Source organism: Heliangelus exortis, chromosome 19 (genome assembly GCF_036169615.1).
Source record: "Heliangelus exortis chromosome 19, bHelExo1.hap1, whole genome shotgun sequence".
Lineage (NCBI taxonomy): Eukaryota > Metazoa > Chordata > Aves > Apodiformes > Trochilidae > Heliangelus > Heliangelus exortis.
The window spans coordinates 6,778,714-6,796,847 of record NC_092440.1 but is presented as its reverse complement, the minus strand read 5'-3'; the positions used below and the strand labels follow the sequence as shown (position 1 = coordinate 6,796,847).

At 40.3% G+C, this 18,134-nt stretch overlaps 1 protein-coding gene across 8 annotated transcripts in view; it reads right to left on the bottom strand.

Annotated features, from left to right (window-relative positions):
* ZDHHC8 (zinc finger DHHC-type palmitoyltransferase 8) overlaps positions 1-18,134 on the bottom strand; it is a 104,685-nt gene that overhangs the window by 15,664 nt on the left and 70,887 nt on the right. For 7 of the 8 annotated variants that reach the window (XR_011729595.1, XM_071762663.1, XM_071762664.1 and 4 more), the window contains 4 exons: positions 11,182-11,303; positions 6,982-7,139; positions 3,857-4,029; positions 3,095-3,197 (listed from right to left, as the gene is read on the bottom strand). Coding sequence is in view for 7 of the 8 variants with exons in the window: in XM_071762663.1 (XP_071618764.1) it covers positions 3,095-3,197; positions 3,857-4,029; positions 6,982-7,139; positions 11,182-11,303 (556 nt within the window). In the remaining variant the exon portion in view is untranslated. The remainder of the gene's footprint in view (positions 1-3,094; positions 3,198-3,856; positions 4,030-6,981; positions 7,140-11,181; positions 11,304-18,134) is intronic. The other variant, XM_071762669.1, reaches the window with a different exon arrangement.

The following is an 18,134-nucleotide window of genomic DNA, read 5'->3' as shown; positions in this document are numbered from 1 at the left end:
CCCTTTCTAAAAGGGCCCTGAGCTCCACATGACTGTTTCAAAGTGGCCAGGTTCACCTCTCCATCCTGCCCTGCATTAGATTTGTGCCTGCTGTCAGCCTGTTATGGTCCCTTTCATTCCCCTGTCACTTCACTCCTCTGCCTGGCAAACCCCCTCCAAACAAACAACAATGTCAACTCAACATGTGTCATGTTGGATGAGAGCACAGTTTTCTCTCTATCAGCACCCCAGCTACAGCAGCAAGCAGTATGAACCACTGCCTTCTGTGAGAGGGTGCCAAGAACTCCCTTGGGATTTTGATGTGTGCTTGGAAATGAGCACGTTTAATAAAAGCCAAGCCTCATCAAACAGGATCCATTCAAAGTTTTATTTAGGGTTTATAATCTTACATTATAAAGGGTTTGTATGCCACAAGCAAATACTTGAAAGTAACCATATGGGGATAAATACCCATAAAGACAGAGAGATCAATAGTGATTGCTATTAAAGGCATTACTGTATGGTTTCCAAGTACTGCATTTTAATCAACGCATAGTTCTGACCTAGCAACAAGTTTACAGAGTACCAGAAATGCCTTAATTACTTGCATGTAAAATAAAATGATTAAATGATTTTGCAATATATTATGCTGGCCTCTTTGATATAACATAAAACTCTTTAAAAGGTCAAGAGAGAAATGTTAGAAGTTCTAAGTGTTGGAAGAGTAAGTTGACAACTAAAACGTAGGCCTGGGACATGAGGCACATCTGCACTCAATCCTGGGCTTAAACTGACTTGTGCCAGATGCTGGCAAAGCCCTTCATAACTCTGTGCTCATTTTCTCAAACACAATATGAAAATAAAATTTCTTCAACTCACAGATTACATTACTAATTATATCAATTTGTTTGCTAAAGGAGTTTGAAATCCACTGATAGAAAGCTGTCTCGGAAGGAATATTTATTTACTCTATTCAGAAACTAAAAATACCAGGATATGAGCAGATGTTGGGTTATGGGTTATTTTGATTGCATAAAAGACTTTAAGAGGCATTCAGAAAGCTCACAAACAGCTAAACTCAGCCACTATTCATTACTGAATCACGGACTGCCTACTATGGATGCTCAAAACCTATGAAATCCAGAATGAAAAAATACCAAAAAAATACAGTAAAATGTCTGTAACGCTGGCTTATAAAATGTATTGGGAAGAGAAGACAAGTGTTGATGAGCATATTGTAACTGGAAAACTGACAGCAGGTAACTAACAGTGTGAGAAAAGATACTGAGACTGCAGGAATTAAGTTAATATTTAAAAGTGGCAAAGCCAAAAGCAGATCTCGTATCCATCACTCCTGCTCTGGTGCTCTAATCACTTAGATATGCTTCTTTGAAAGGGACCTGAAGGCTGAGAACTTCCATCCTCCACTTAAAGACAGTCAGTACATATGACTAAACAGAAATTAAAATCAGATTACATTTATTTTTCAGAAAATGGCACGGGAAGATGAATTATTCTCAAGTGATTTTGTAGCTCAAGAAACCAATCAAGCTAGGATGCATTTTTCCATACTTATTTCAATTAACTTATATGCAAAATTCTCAAACTTTCTAAATGTAGCTACAAACACAAGAAGTTAGATTTTTTTTTTTTTTTAATTTAATTCTCATGGATGGTTTTCATCCCTGCACAAAGACAAGCCTAAGGCAGACCATGATTTGGGCTACAAGACCGAAGTTTCCTGGGTTTCATGCTACTACTGTTAGAACTATCAAACCTAACACTTGGCCAAAATCAAGTGTAAAGTGAAGAGCAACTGATTCCAACAGGACAAAGAAAAGCATTTTGAGAGCAACAGCTATGGTGAGCCTACTTTGTTCAAAGGCCATGTTAGGCAACAATTTTGGATGACTTCAGATTCTTTGCTTATGTAAACCTCCTACACTGTTCTGGATAAAAGTTTTTATTGTTGTTTGTGGGACAGGAGACAATCTCATCCCAGTTTATGAAGGCCTGGCCTCAGACAGATGTCCTGAACTCTTACAGTCTGCACATTCAAGCTACACAAGCATGAAGCCATCAGCCTGCAGGACAGCCAGGACAGCAGGAGCCAGAGAGCGCCCACAGATAGAAGAGCAGTAAAAATGCATTTGAGTGGGGAGAGGAAAAAAAAAAAAAAAAAAAAAAGAAAAATTGTGATGTGGAAAAAAGGTGTAAAAAAAGCCCAGTGAGGGACACTTTGGGGCTGCAGCTGTGAAAGGGCAAAACCCTGGAATGCACACAATTAATTAGCCTAGGAAAAGCTGGAAAAGCTTCATGCAGCTGACTGGCATAGAGCATGACCCAGTGTCAAGCTTTCTATCTGAGAAGCCTCTTACAAATAGCAGGGGCATGCTACTGATCCCACAACTAGATCTCTAGCTGCAGGTTATGCTATTGGTACACACATGCAGGTAGAGCTGGACTGCCCACATTGGAGGTTGTGGATTATATAAATTTGAGGAAATGTAGAGGAACTAAACATTTAGCAGGCTTTTTGGCACAAGATACTGTGTTGGCACTTGGTTTGGAGAAGCAAAACAAGTTAGGTCCAATAACCTCTTTGTGTGCCTGTGCACACATGCATGAGAACAAGAAAGAGACAAAGAATGAGACAAAGAGCTAGCTCAGATCTTATTATGTGCAGTGTGGGTTAGCTGGGGGAGTTCAAAATATCAGGAGACAGGGCAAAAGCATGATTTAATCTTTTCCTTTCTTTGTTTCATTCAATCTCATGATTTGTTCAGTCTGACTCATATAGTTTGAACTTCTAGGCTTGACTGTACTGACCACATAAAACCTATTTCAAGGCCATGAGTAAATTTTAAATGGCAAATAAGCCTGGGATGATCCTTTGTGGTTAGAATGGGGAAATCTTTCCTTGTAGTGCACTCAAGAAAAAAATCTGTTAAGAAACAACCTAGCCAATCTTCCTTGACCTTCACAAAAGCTCCATTAAGAGTTCTACTGCTGAGACTCAAGTAATTTTTTGCTTTACCCAAGCTGACTTGCTGTCTTTTATTCCCAACTCAACATCTTAGCCACAAAGACAGAGAAAGGATTGATTGCTTCTTACCTGTTCATTTGTGGTGCGCCCTCGGGCTACTAGAACAATATGGAAGCCAGTGAGACCAATGACTGGAATAAAGAATAACCCAGCCACACACATGACAGCCATTCTGTATCCAGGAGTTAAAGAAACTGGGATGAGTGGAAGGAAAAAAGAGACTATGAAGGAGAGGGTGAGGAAAAGAAGAAAAAAAAAAATCTTGAAAATAGAGAGGGTGTCCTTTACCCTTAATAAGTCTACATTTTGACTCAAAAATTCCATCTGATCCTAGCCTGCACCCTTATCCTTGAGATGGTTAGAAAATAACAGGAACTCATCAATTCTGGTTCTAACAATCTTGTAGTTCTGCACTAATCAATCAACAGCAGTAGCATCCCTCAGAGCCAGGGGTTTGAGTACTACACCAGCATGCAGAGGGGCTGCTTCTAGGACAAAATTTGCTTTAAAATACAGTAAAAATAGTATCCAGCAGTTTAGAGTCACACCTAACTGGGAGTAAAATTCGTGGAGGCAGCATATGCTTCTGTGGGTTAACAGGGCAAAGACTAAGGCAGACAAAAGTCAGCTACAGTTTTGGGGATAATTGATGATTACACAGATCAGATGGGGAGAGGAAAACGTGCAGTAAAAAATTTACAGGGAAAGAGCAGTGGGGGATCAGGAGAAGAGCGGATCTCCACCAGTTCCACAAAGACATAGATTCAGATTCATTCTTTCACATTTTCCTCAAGGCCATCTTGAGTCTTGGAAGATCAGAAAGAAGGATACGTAATGGTGGTGTGAGCTGCTCCCAGCTTTTCTATATGGTTTAACACGAAGATGAGCCCAAAGGTGAACACTCCAACCATGTGTGTACTTAAGGACAGCAGGAAGAGAAAAAAATAGCGGTAGTTCCTCCGTCCTATGCAATTGTTGACCCATGGGCAGTGGTGGTCAAAATCCTTGTAAAGAAAGGGAAAGAAAGGGAACAATATCCAAACAGTGAAAGGACAAACATTGTCTGATAAGTCTGAGCCGACACCATGTAAAACTCCATCAGGCAAGTTGTGCAACATGCCACACTCCCATCAAAAGGCTCTTTTTAGGACCAAGGGGTTTCTGTATCTCCAGATGGAAAGGTACTTGAGTGTTTATAAGGTTAATAGAGAGGATATAAAAAAAAAAAAAAAGACAGGCTATTTATCTGCTAGCAGCAGAAGCAGATTTTTATCATCCGTAGCATGAGGAGTCAATTATAATGAAGTTCTCATAAGCTAGAATGTTTTGAAGATGCAATACTGCTGCAGAATCCTCTGCTCCACATTTCTGTATTTATATAATGCCAAATAAATCCACTCAAAACAATGGACATCATGAAAGGTACTTTTTACTAATCAGGTCACTAAAGAAAAGCAATTTCTGGATAAGACACAGGAAAAGCTCTGTACAAGTTCATAAATAGTTATGAAACCAAACCTTACTATTTGTTTCAGTCAAAAATTCATCGTCACTCATAAAGAAAGATTCCTTTAAAGAAGAGATTTCATAATGAGGTTAAGCTACAGACACCTTTCAAGTGTCTTTACACAGTTTTATAAGCATGTAAATTAACTGTTTTCAATGGGATTATTCTTGACATGAAGACAAGATAGGGTGCAAGAAATAAACCCTTCTTATTTCTGCATTCTTCAGTAGAGATATTGCACACTCATTACATCAACAAAAGAACTGTTTATTCTTTGTTTTGTGATAATGCTAAATTATGAAAAAGGGAGTTTTATATTTTAAAATTCTGCACAGTGCATTTACCAAAATTTTACAAAATACAATAAAATGGATTAGAGCTTCCTCAAAGCACATTAAAAATGACAGAAGCAATTTAATAAAGATAATTTCAGGCTATATCTGAAATGCTGACGTGGCATAAGTACCCACTGCAAATGCTTCAGTGAAAAAAACAAAACCAAGAATCTGTTTATTGTCACAGATTCATTTCTGGGTCCCTCTGGGTCACAGCAGGCTTTAGGTTTTACCTGTTTTTATTTCTGCAAGCATCGTCAGCTTTTGTTGTTTGTGCATTTTCATCAAATGAACTCTAAAGTTTTATATTTGTGAAGATAATTTTTATTGTACATTCTAAACTGAAAGTGAAAAGATGTGCATTATAATCCTGAAGGGGTTCCACATGGAAAAGCCAGTAGAGTCACTCCTACCACTCCAAACTCTTCTAGAATAGAAAGGTGAGTGAGAAATAAGCATCTCAAGAATCAATAAAGGATGCTGTTTAAGACTATGATTCATTGATTCAGAAGTCATTAACATTTCTTGTCTGTATCCCTCCACATCAGTCATAGTTTAATTATACAATTAGAGTTTCTTACTTGCCCACCAAGAATAGTAAGGAACATTCAACTGATCTGACCATTAATAAAACTTCTGGAGAGCTAGGCATAGTCATCCTGAATTCTGCTATTTTATTCAAGTTATTTTTGGATTTGCTCCCATTTCCATTTCTGCTGCAGAACTGACTCCCATGGAGGCCTTATGGCAGCATAAAATTGCAGGTGTTTATACCAGTGAGTTCTGAGCAATCTTTTTCTGAGAAATTTTCATTTCTTGAAAATGAATTTTCACACTGAGCCACTGGGGAGTGCAGAAGAAAGAAAGCCCATGGGACAACTGAGACTTTACCATCATCTAAACAATCCTCAGGATCTGGAATTAGTGAAAGTATTTTTGTTTTAAACCAACTCAGGTTTTCTACAAAAAAATCCAGTTCTATTCAATGATTCACAGCAGCCTAAAGAAATTGTGTGGCACAACTTCTGAAGAGCTGTGGCTATTCCCCTCTACTCAGGGACCATGGCAGCTCCTTACTCTCCATCTCCTCAAATCCTGCATCCTTCTAGTGCCTTGTCCTATTTTTTGATGGTTACTAGGCACAGAATTGCTTCCAGGTAATTATAACTTAGACACATTGCCCTAAAGGAGAAAATGACTGTCACAAGATAAACCCAGACAGCCTTTCTCTCACATGAAACTGTGCTGCTTTCTTTGAGACTATTCCCTTGCTTATAGCAAAGAGGATTAGGACAAAGATGGTATATGCAGCATTCCAGCTGACTTTGGTATTTTTCCCCTTTCTGCTTAGTAATTCCTTTCATTTTAATGGCACAGCTGAATATATTTTAGAGATAAAGATTTCACCTTTCTATTAGAAAAAAAATAGACCTTGCAGCAGAAATTATCCTTAAGAAGTGGAATTTTTAGCTCAGCAATAAAAATTCTCCCCCAGCAATATACTGCTGTGGTAACAGCAACCTATACTTACCAGAGTTTGGGAGATGTTCATACCCCAAAAGCACATTTTACTGGTTGGGGGGCTATTTTTTAAAAAATCCTCTGTGCCTCATCAAGACCCTACCTGCTACATCAAGAAACATGGAAGTCCCATAACTCAGGGTAACCAAAAGTTTGGTTTACCTAAAGCTCACACAGCATTCTAGCTTCTCTGCTTGTCCAGTAATGTTGGCACCAGTGTGTTCCAAATGAAATGATAAGCCCTAAGCTCACACATCATCCTGAATTCTGCCTCTGCATCAATTCTTCCATTGGCCTCTTTTTTACATTCATGATCACTTAGCTACTTCAAGGAAGACATAGCCAGCATTATAAATTTTATCACTGGCAACAAAGCTGACATCAAATATTACTGCCCATGTAACACACACCTTAACTGAGGGCTATGTTTCAAATGGTGTTAATTAGTTGGAGTCCATCAACAAGGCTACAGTTGGGAACCTCCAAGAACTGAAACACTGGGCAAAGCACCCAGCTACATGTTTCCAGGAGTATGTACAACCCCGTTACTAAGGAAACACCTCAGTAGATCACAAAATCAACAGAAATGTTACCTCCACACAGTTGTCACAGACACTGCAGTGAGAGCAGCGTGGGGGGCGGTAGAAGTGGCAGGTTGCACACCACTTCATCCGTACTTGGATTCCTTTAATCTCCACATTCTTGTAGAGTGGAGCTCGGAAGTCGTCATCTTTATCTTCATCTTCGTCTGCTGCTCCACGAAAAGAAAAAAAAAATGTTAGTGGAAGTAACAGAGGGCAAAGATAAAAGAGATAATATCCAGACAGCGCCTTGGATACGAGGGTGCTGCAAGTGCTCTGGGGCTTGTCAGAGAATAACAGAGTGGTGGAAGTGATGGACTGTCAGAACAGGTTGTCTGGGCTGCAGAACACTCCTGTTTGAGTTTTAGCCAGCATTTACAACCAGGATGAATGAGATGAGCTGCTGACTGCAGTCAAAGAGGGGATGGAAATCACCCAAGCCCTTGTGAGAATTTCTGCTGCATGTATTTGGGATTAATTCAGTGCCAGCCTACCAGCACACAAAGTGAAAGAAAAGTAGTGCTAGCTCAAACCCCAGTATCAACCCAGATTCTGACTGATGATTTGTTCAGCACACTCGTGTCAGCTCAGAATCACCCCAAAGACATGCTGGTCCAGGAGGACAGATGCCACAGTGAGATAACACCATTTTGTGTGCCTGTAACAAGCCCTTGCACCAGTGCTTTTCTCTTTACTGTACGTCCTGTGTTCACCTCTTTATAGCATACCCAGAACACTCTTGCTCTAGCAACAGAGAAGATCTCATCTCTCTCAAAGGCAGCAGTCTACTGCTCTGAGCACAGGACTGGGAGTCAGGATGTCCTGTATTCTAATTTTCTCACTCTGTGGCTTTGAGTTAGTCATTTGGCTTCTCTTTGTCATCAGTAAAATGAGGATGACAATATGGCAGTCATCTTATGAGGGATAAGAGGGCAGATGGGTTACCATCTCAGCTAAGCACTGCTCTGTTTAAGAAAAGAGGCCATTTAAAAGTAAATGCACAAAATAAAACCTAGTCTATAACAGACAAATACATATTGGGAAGAAAAGGAAACATATGAGAATGACATTCAGGAAAGTTCATCTTATATTCTAAATATTTAAATCTATTTATTTCCTGTTGGCAGAGAAAATCTATAAAGTTCACATCTATTTAACACCTGGTTAAACATTATAGTGCAGATAGCATTGGTTGACTAGCTCCAAATTAGGTGAAATTTGATAATATTGTCCCAGTGGGGCATCAATCACTGTAATTTCCTTCTATATTAAATCTTCTCTAGATGTGTTACTCCTACTAAAATGATCCAATTTCCATTGACTTCAGAGGGAGTTTCTCCCTTAACTTAGATAAGCTTGGGATCTGGCTCAGCTATAGTATTTACTTTGTGAAAGTATCCTCTGGATTAACATTTGTGTGCAGAAGCAGAGGGCTGTAGTGGCACCATATTCTATAATTTTCCTTCAAAATGAATCAGTGGGTCCCTTAGTGAGAGCTGGACTCTAAATCCATTAGATACACCCATGAATATAATGTGTATGTCCTTCAATACTATTATAAACCAGCCTATGCTGTACAACAGAGTGGTATAGGAAAGCAAGACACTAGAATAGTCAAACCATTTAAGCTCATAAAAAAACCAAACTGGCTATGCAGAAAAAAAAAAATCTGTGCATTGCATATACCTACATGCATATAAACACATTAGTCTTGCAGAGCTGACACACACTTGAGGAGTTTGTATAGATTCACCTTAAAAATCCTGGAAGCCACTTTGTAGTTGGTACCTATAATTAGCCAGTAACAAACATTGCCAGTCTCAATCCAGACTGTAAATCAGATTTGTCAGGGTAGCCCTAATTTCAGTTACTTAATACTTAATTTCCTTCTCATTCCTTTTGGTGTATTACTGGCAACTCACACAGCCCTGATTCATACCATTCAGAGAGCCAGCAAATTAAGAAGTGATTAAGAAATGAGTAATGGATCTAGGAGTTTGATTCAGGTCCTCTTCAGCAATACCAGAATGAGCCCAAGTTCAATCAGCCACAGAAGCTGTAAGCAAGATAGCTAAGCATATCTTTATTTCCAGCTTCCATTGATCTGAGCACAATACACTGGCAGAGGAACACATCTTACTGATTTAGTAAGTGCTCACACTCTGATTCACTGACATAGGGCAACCAAGCTTCATCTTTTATAACATGGCTTATCATTTTTGGTGACTTCTTTAAAGGAACCACGTGATTTCATTAGAATCTCAGCTTTTTTATTGCTTTTTGTTTGTTTGTTTCATTTTTTAAAGTAAATTTCTGATTCTCAGAAATGTGCTAACAAGTTTCAAAACCCAAGAAGACTCAACCTAATTTCAACAGCAGAAAGCAAATAGATCTATTGTATATTCATTTTAAATCACTCCTACAACTTTGAACTCCCTGCACAGGCAGCTCCGCGGGTGGCGTGGGGTGGCAGTAGCTTTTTTTGCAGGCACACTTGTGATCTGAGATAACATCTGCTCCTCTTTCCTCCCAGCACTTGTATTTATAGTCTTTTCCATCTTTTATTTTCCTTGTTAGTTTTCTTCCTTCACACATCTAAACTGCTATTCCATCAGTTTCTTCCCGGATGACTTCCATCCCTTTTCTCATCCTTTTCCTACTCTCCTTGCCCCCAGCCTCTTCCAGACCAAGCACAACCACACAACAGATACATAAGGCCAGGGCTACAGATGAAAAGAAACAGACAGAAGAAAGATGAGCTGGGGGAAAGTCCTCCTCTTCTGCTATGCTCGTAACTCCTATGTGATAAGGGAGACAGGGAGGGAGGGAAGTTTCAGTATTTCCATTTGATCTCCCTGTGCTTTTCTACTTCAAAAGCAATATTTGCAAGAGGAAGTCAGAGAAGTGTAAGGGAAGATGTGAATTTTTAACACACTCAATACTGATCACTCACAGGGTGTGGTGAGAGCCTGACTGCAGGTGCTGGTCTGAGGAACTATGTTGCACAAGGATACTTGATACCCAGAGAAAGATTTCCTGGACTGAATAGCTTTATTCCATCTCTCCTACCACAGGCAAAGAGCACGGATGCTTTTGATGCCTTCACAACCAAATCATGTCTACTCACTGCTATCTCTGCTGAGATGGAGGAACTGAAAAGTCCAGGAAGCTTGGTAAAAGTTCTAAGGGCTTAAATTCTTTTGAAAAACCTCACTACCACCTATTTGTACCTTTGGAAACCCAGCCATTGCACCACTTAATCTTGCAGAAATGACTAAATCTTGCCATTGCCTTAGTTTGCCTCCACACATAGTTATTTCCTTAACTGGAGTCGTGCAGCACTTAATTAGAGGTTCAAAAGCTTCAGCTGAAAGTAACAGCAGCCAGATGCTCATCATTAGACCCTGCCACCTGGCACTTGCTGTTCAGGGAAGCCAGCAGGCACCTTGTTCTTGTCAAGCAGCAATTGGAAATACATCCTGAATTCAGTGAGTAGAGGTGAGAAAGCACAGCTTTTCAGAGAGCACTGGTTTAGCAACACTGCCTAGAGCAGTCTTCGCTGCAAACTCCATGTGAATAATTATTGAAAGATGGGTAAAATGAGGTAATAATTCCCTCATTAGGATCTGCTAAAAGAGATAGCTGCACTGTGGTTCCCATTACAAAAGCTGTGCAAAATTTACCCAATTTAATCAGCTATGAATCAGTACTAATTTAAGCAGGCTTATCTTTCTAAATGCATACATTTTTAGACACTCTAAGGCAAGCCTTAATCATTATCTTTTTTAGTATCCAATGCTTTTCTATTATTTTTTTAAGGACTTTTGGAAGGTCTACTTTGATGAAGGAAGTTTAGCCTCTCCCCACCACCACGCTCTGCTACCTCTTGTGGAGACAGTGACTTAAATTCAGTGTGCCAGCACAACACAGGGATGGCAATCACAATCACATCAGTCAGGAGAGCTACTCAAGGAGAATAACTCTACCCAGCCCTGTGCCCTCAACTGCCAAGTGTGAGCAAGTACAAGGACAACTGAAATCTAGCTCAGAAGAGAGATAGAGGGTAGCTAGCATTTCACTATCATCCCACCTCTACAAGGAAGAATAACAGAAAAAAAAGGGTATTAGTTGGCAAACTGTATTTGGATACCTGACACCTCCTTTGGCTTGGGTTTTCAAATCCCTGCCCCACCAGTCCCATCCTGTTTTTACCTCGTGGGAAAACTCCAGGGTCCATGAAAGTTGCCATGCTGAAGTTTGCCAGTACAAACAAGAACACGAGCCCATTGTACACTGGGATGGCTGGGGAGATGGCTTTTGTCAACCAGGGGCACCTGTGGAGAGGAAAAGGTATAGGTAAAGGCTCTTCTGACTGCAGCATGTAGTTTCTTCCCATTCCCCATCATCACACAAAGAAGAAGTCTCACCCCCTCCACATCATGCAGCAAAGCTGAGTTTGCAATTTATCAACAGAAATTTCCACAGAGCCAATGTCAGTGAACTAAAATACACTGCAGACACCCTCTGTAAAGCCACTTTGTTCCATAGCACAGAAAGTACCAATTGTTCAGATGGCTCATAGGGCTTTGCAGCCCTATTGCCTTATTTGCAACCTGGCATTTTGCTTCTCTGTGTAAAACCTTCATCTCATTGTTCCATTTCTGTTTACCTTCTGTATAGCCTTGCTGTAGTTGGGTTTACTTTCAATTTTCAGTGACACGAAGCATAACAGGACTCTTAAAAAATCTCTCCACAACTGGTACAAAGAGAAGCATGGTCACTTCTCACTGTGGTTCCATGAGTAGTTTTCAACTCCAAATAACTCTCAGAACCAACATTACAAAACCCCTACTTGGGAGAGAGTTTGGTCAGACCAAGCACAGGCTCTGCAGGTGTCAGCAAAATGTAAGAATGCAATATCAAAAATAAAGTGGATGCCATCTGACAAGTGAACACTTTTCAGGAACACTGGCATTAGTTTCTGCCCACCTGGCAAACATAACTGAGAGGAATTGAAGATAATGGGTAAAGGAGAGAAAGTAGGAGACTTTGGGAACAGGATGGAGAAATGCCTGTTTGTTTTAGGAAAATTGTTCTGGCTGCAAAGAACACCCATCAGCAGTGGAGGGCAGGACCATGGAAGGAAACAGTCTGACATTCACTTAGCCACTGCAGCCTCTGTAAAGCTCATCTCTAAACACTAGACCAAATCTACTTCTCCCCTCTGCATAAAAAGGTTTGGTGTTACAGGCTTGCTGAGGGGAAAAATCTGTTGCACTTCATAAATCTTGCAAATATAAATTAAGAAAAGTGTGGGAAGAAGATTTTCTTCAAAGAAGTAAGACCTCTGACTGAGTGGCTCCTTAGATTTTCACCTTCCTTGACAGCCAGGGACTCCTCCAAAGCTGCACATAGCCATTCAGCAGCAGTACTTTACCACCATTAGAATAAATCATAAATTGTCCAAAAAATTCTGGATTGCATTTTGCCCAAAATAACATCTAAGGGTGAATCTGGCTGTCTGCCAAGATGAAGGCAGTGGAGAGAATGAAAAAAGAAGAATAAACATCCAGTCTTCTCCCAGATCTAATTTGCAGCAGTTGTGCTACAAATATGCTGTTTTGAACACCTGAGAATGGTGTCACTGACCTTGAAGAGACACTGTTAAAAATGCCAGCATTAGCAGGGCACCATGATTTCTCCTCCCATTTTTTGTAAGCAGGCAGGAAGAGGTTGGTTTGTGTTCCCCTCCTCTTCACAGACAAGCTTTTAACATTGCACTGTTTCAAAATGCTTTAAAAAGGAGCCTGAAGCAAGTAAAAGATGGAGAGATACTCCCCAGGGTGAACAAACTCTATAACTCAGAGCAAGGTATGTCTGTGGCCATGGTGAACACCCAGGCTGACTAGGGAAGAATTTAAAAAAGAAATCTTGTCACTTGAGTAAGGATGTTTTGCTCTAGGGCATAGGGAGGGAACAGAAGCCTGGGGTGTCTGCTGGGACTGGTCTGAAGTAGGGAAAGGCCCAGGGAATTAACACCTATTAAAGAGGATAAAAAGGGGCTGAAGGCTCAGGGGAGGAGAGCTGAATTTTTCAGCATTCAGGATTTCTTTCAGGTGACTGTGGAGCTTGAATAAAGGAGCAGGTCTTGTAGAGAACAGATGGAGATGAACTGGCTCAGACAGACCCAGCTGAAGACAGTTTGTCTCCATGAGGTACCCAAAGACCCTTAAGCTCCCCAGGAGGAAGAAATTCAATGTACAGCAAAGTCCTGCAGACTTGCTTCCATGCTCAGATTTCCACAAAGCAGCTGCCAATGACTGAAAACCAAAGCAAGGCAGAAATACCTCACTTGCCATGAAATGTGCCTCAGTGACCTTGCCAAACAAGCTTGGGGCCTGTCACTAGCAACAGTTCTACCAGATTCTTTGGAGGAAAGTAACAGAAATCCTGAAATAATCAGTTATGGAATCAATTCTACCCAGGGAATGGTTCTTCCCTCCAAATTACAGTAAAATTAGATTCAGCAATGGGCATGACTGACTTAATTTCTTCCTGTGAAGAAACTGCCTACACAGAGAAAGAATATGAAGTTACCCGTTGCTTGTCAGGCATGGAGAAGAGATTTCCTTGGCAATAAAGTCAAGTAAGTTGGCAACCAAGGGACAGGAAACCCTTTCTTAGAGATAACTACTTACACAGAAAAAGATTATAATGAGGCTGCCTGAGATGATTAATGTAAGCATTTGTTAACATTCTCATTTGAGATTTGCTTTGTCATGGTCTCAATAAATATATCAAAATACTAGGAAAAATGTTAGCCATAAGCTAAACGAAACAGCTCATTTAATGGGTAAATAGTATATCTGAAAATACTTCATGGAAGTTGAAATAAAGGATAGAGTGAGTCATTGTACATATTAGCCAGAAGGTCTGTTCACAATCTTTCTATTTTTTTTCTTCCCAGAATCTTTATGCAACATCACAGATTACATAAAATTAGATGGGACAAAAGGGGCCTCATTTGTAAACTAGACTGAGTGATAAAAACAGATGTGGAGATTAATTCCTGGCTCATAACTGTAAAAATGTCTGAAAAAGAAAATGTAATTGCTACTAGGATTCCCCAAAAAAATGATGCATCCTCCCTGTCCCTCTCTGCTAATGCACACAAATTTTCAGGCACAGTAACAGAAATTCTAATCCAAGTTTGGCAGGTTGTTTTATCACTAATCCATCATGCAAGTCTGGCTTCTGACCCTCTGCACTCTCTGCCTTCAGAAGGAAGCTGCAGAAAGGCTTGAGCAGGACCTGCAGTGAGTTTCTTTTATGTTGTGCATATCCTCTCTCCAGGAGATCTGCTTCCAGCAGTAATAATGCTGATCCATGGGACAAATCTAGCTGATGCTTTCAGATGCTTTTTCTAGCAGAAACTGTTATGAACCCAGGTACACAACCCATGGATTCAAAGTTTTCTTTGGTTAGTGATCCTAAAAGTTTGAGGGTCTACAGTCTTGTGCATCTTCAACTCATCTCAGAGTGGAATTATACAGTGTGAAGTTTACTGCAAATTTTACAGGACCATATAAATTAAGTAGAGCCACGAGTAGTGTACAGTCCCCAAACAGAGCATCAACATCACATTTTTCTGAGACAAAAACTAAACCCCAACCTTTCTACTGTGCACTGATATCCAGGAGAAAACTACCAAGTCCTAACCTGGTGCTTTTCTATTACAGCTTAATTATCAGAGAAAGCTGAACCCTTTGTGTTTGCTGGAGCATTTGCAGAATCAAGGTCAAAATCAATGTCCTTGGACTGCTGAAAAGTTAAGTGATGGAACACACTACCAGATGTCCTATTTTGCACTTGTTTTTTGCATCATCAGCTAGATGTGCCTCACCTGGCATATCAACAGCTCAGAAGACTCTCTGTTCCCAATGGCCATTGTTCCTCACTGCAAAATCAATGTTTAAGTTCCAGGTTCATGTGAAAATAAAAGTATGATGGGTTCCCTATTCTAAGTTAGTCTGGATCCCACACTTGAACCAGAAGATCTAAAGGATAATAATTGCTACTGTTATGGGTACCAGCCATGCTACATCATGAACTGTTCCAGAGAGAAACCTTTGATGGTTTTGTTTACTGCAGAAATCAAGAGCCAGCAAATGCCACCAAGATAATGATGTAGCTCAAGTTTTTCTGAACAAAGCACAAAATTACACAGGCAGCATTTTCCTCATAATTATAATCCTCTGACACAGAGTGATTTTCCTCATAACTCAGGGTAGAACAATTCAGGGCGACAGATTTAATATCATTTATTCTATTTGCTCTTGAAACCCTATCCTAAGAAAATGGAAAGTTGAAAAGATGAACAAATAGGCTCACACAACTTGCTGGGTGTCAGATAGACTTAAGCATCATCATCTGTCCTCATCTCCTAAAATAAACAATAATCTCTTCTGCTTATTTGTTTGCTTTGTAGCAACACATTTGTGTCTTACAATTATAGTTCACCTATAATTAAGTAATTTAATACAATGTTTTTGTTGAACCTTGCACTAAATTAAGATTTTGTGGTTTTTTGTTTTTTAAACCTTACACACTTAGAGAGGCAGGATTTAAACACTACAGCAAGGCTGGTGGTCCTGGTATTTAATTCGCTGGAATCCAGCATTGGGCACCCACCACCCTCTCCTGATCTGGGCAGTGGTGAGGCACAGCAGTCCTGCTGAAGGGCTGCTCTGTGAGGATGTGCCTGTGATTTACCAAGTAAACAAGGCCAGTGATTTATTTTACAGCCTGTTTGGAGCAGAACAAACATATGTGCACACAGGGTCCCTCAGGGTGCTGGGTGCCTTGAGGCCAGAAACCAGGAGCAGAACAATGAGCAGGAGGCTACAACCTTTCTCTTTCTAGCAGAAAAACAGTGAAATCCGGTTGTGTCGTGCACAGAAAAGGTGTAGGAACCTCAGGAATAGAGACAGGAACCCAAATTTTAGATACTTACCCACACCTGATAAGACCCTGGTGATTGCCATTTGATCTGAGACTGCAATACCTCCTTTCCTTCAGTCTCAGACAGGTGGCTGATATGCAACACAATTTATTTCTGCACAGATCACAAGGGATGGCTCTACAGCATGGAAAATAAAGCATCTCTTGTATCAACTTGTATCCACCACTGGAGTAGCAAAAAAGTAATATGAAAAAGCTGATTTAGTGCATGCAAGCAGAAGCAGCTTAATGAAGTAGGGACTAATTAGATAAGAGGGGTCAACAAGAAAATATAATTTGACTAAGCACTGGCACTAATTTCACTAAAAACTTCTGAACTGTGTCCCTAGCTCTGTAGTAAACTGTCCTGGTTTGATTTCTCTCTAAAAGTTTCTAGCCAAGCCCTGACTGTTAAGACCATGTACCAATTTGGGTACTGTAAAATCCATGTAAGCAATTTCTAATCATCACCAGACCTGGCCAAAGATTTAACATGTCTAACATTATCCCAATATCCAGCAACCCTGAGAGCTGGACCCATAGTCCTGAACTGCCTGGAAGCTCTCCTACCCCTAAAGATACCCCTAAAGAAACAACAGTCTGGATGGCTGAGATGATACAACTAAGGAGGGGTTACACAGAGATGAAAGTCCTCCTACTCCAGCATGGTACAAGTGGGACCATAAATGAAAGGGCTATCAAGTGACTAAATCTGAAATCCCACATTTTAGAAGAATTCTAAAGTAAGTTCATACTTTAAAGCCCATTCCACCAGTGCACACCACCCAGTCTGTACCACAGCAGGGAAGGGCAGAGCTCTCTTAGTCTTATGCAGTGAAAATCTAACACATTCTCACATATCCCAGCCTGGGATTTTTCCATTTCTATGCTCTTTCCTACCCTGAAATCACAGAAAAGTACCTTTCTGGAACAGTAACAGAACGGGGGAAAAAAAAAAAAAAGCTAGTTTTCCATTTTTTTGGCATTACCAAGGATAGCTTGGAGATTATTGTACATGTAAAAATATTTTCCAAGGTAGTAAAACGTCTGTAGGTTTTATAAGGTATCACTGGAAAGAGCCAGGAAAGAATATATCTGAGCATAAATAACCAACATGAATCAGGTCTTGCGAAAATAGGAGTCTGAGGATAGCCAGGTCCTTTGCTCAGCTCTGCCACATCACATTTTGATAAATGAACTAATTTCTGCACCATATCTTGCTCATCAGCAAGATTGCAGATCATGTATTGTTGCCATAGCACTACACCCCCCCTGTGAGTACAACAGTTGTACTGATGGAAGAGATACTGAAGGGTAATGACTCTGAATGTTACATAAAAATAGGAAAAGAAGAAATAAATACTGGAGAATTTACTACTGAAAACCAGAATCCAATCAGACCTGAATGCCACATGGAGCAGCTCATGCTGGTGATAAGTGGGAAATACCAAAACATCTACTGTGGGTTTCCACGTACAGTTACCCATCACAAGAAGCTAAATAAAACCTCACAACACACCACAAAAAATCCCAAGAATTACATAAGCCTCTTCCTAATTTGAATAAAGCTGAACACTACATACAGAGGTTCAAATCTATCACCTGCTTGGTGGTGTTAAATTATTCACAAGCAATGTGCTGGGCTGAAATACACTCAGGTTTAACAAGAGCTGCTGGAGTTTCAATGAACTTTCCATTACACCCTGGACTCTCTCCAAAGGCTAGTGGCTCATGTCTGGCAATGCACAGATCAGAGAAGCTAAACCAATTAAAAAGTCAGCTTGAGATACAATAGTCCTTGGTGAAAAGTCTTATCTGGGCTGAAGTAAAATACACCCTACCCTTTTCACAAAGCTGCTTGAAATCTCTGGAACATGTTCCCTTCCTCTCTTTTTAAATAGGCTCCAAGACCAAAAAAAGGCACTATAGTCATGTGAACTGAGGTGAGAAAAATATAGAGAAGCAATAAGAATACCAATAACCAATTCTGAAACAACCACAGAGGTGAACATCTACCACCAAACTCAAGTTCAGAAGCCACCCAACCATCACAGTCCTATTCCACAGGCACAGACTGACCCAGTAGCCAACAGGCAGGACAGTCTCTTGTGAGCTTCACCTCATGTGCATGGTGCACAGACAGGACTGGATTGTACTGGACTCAA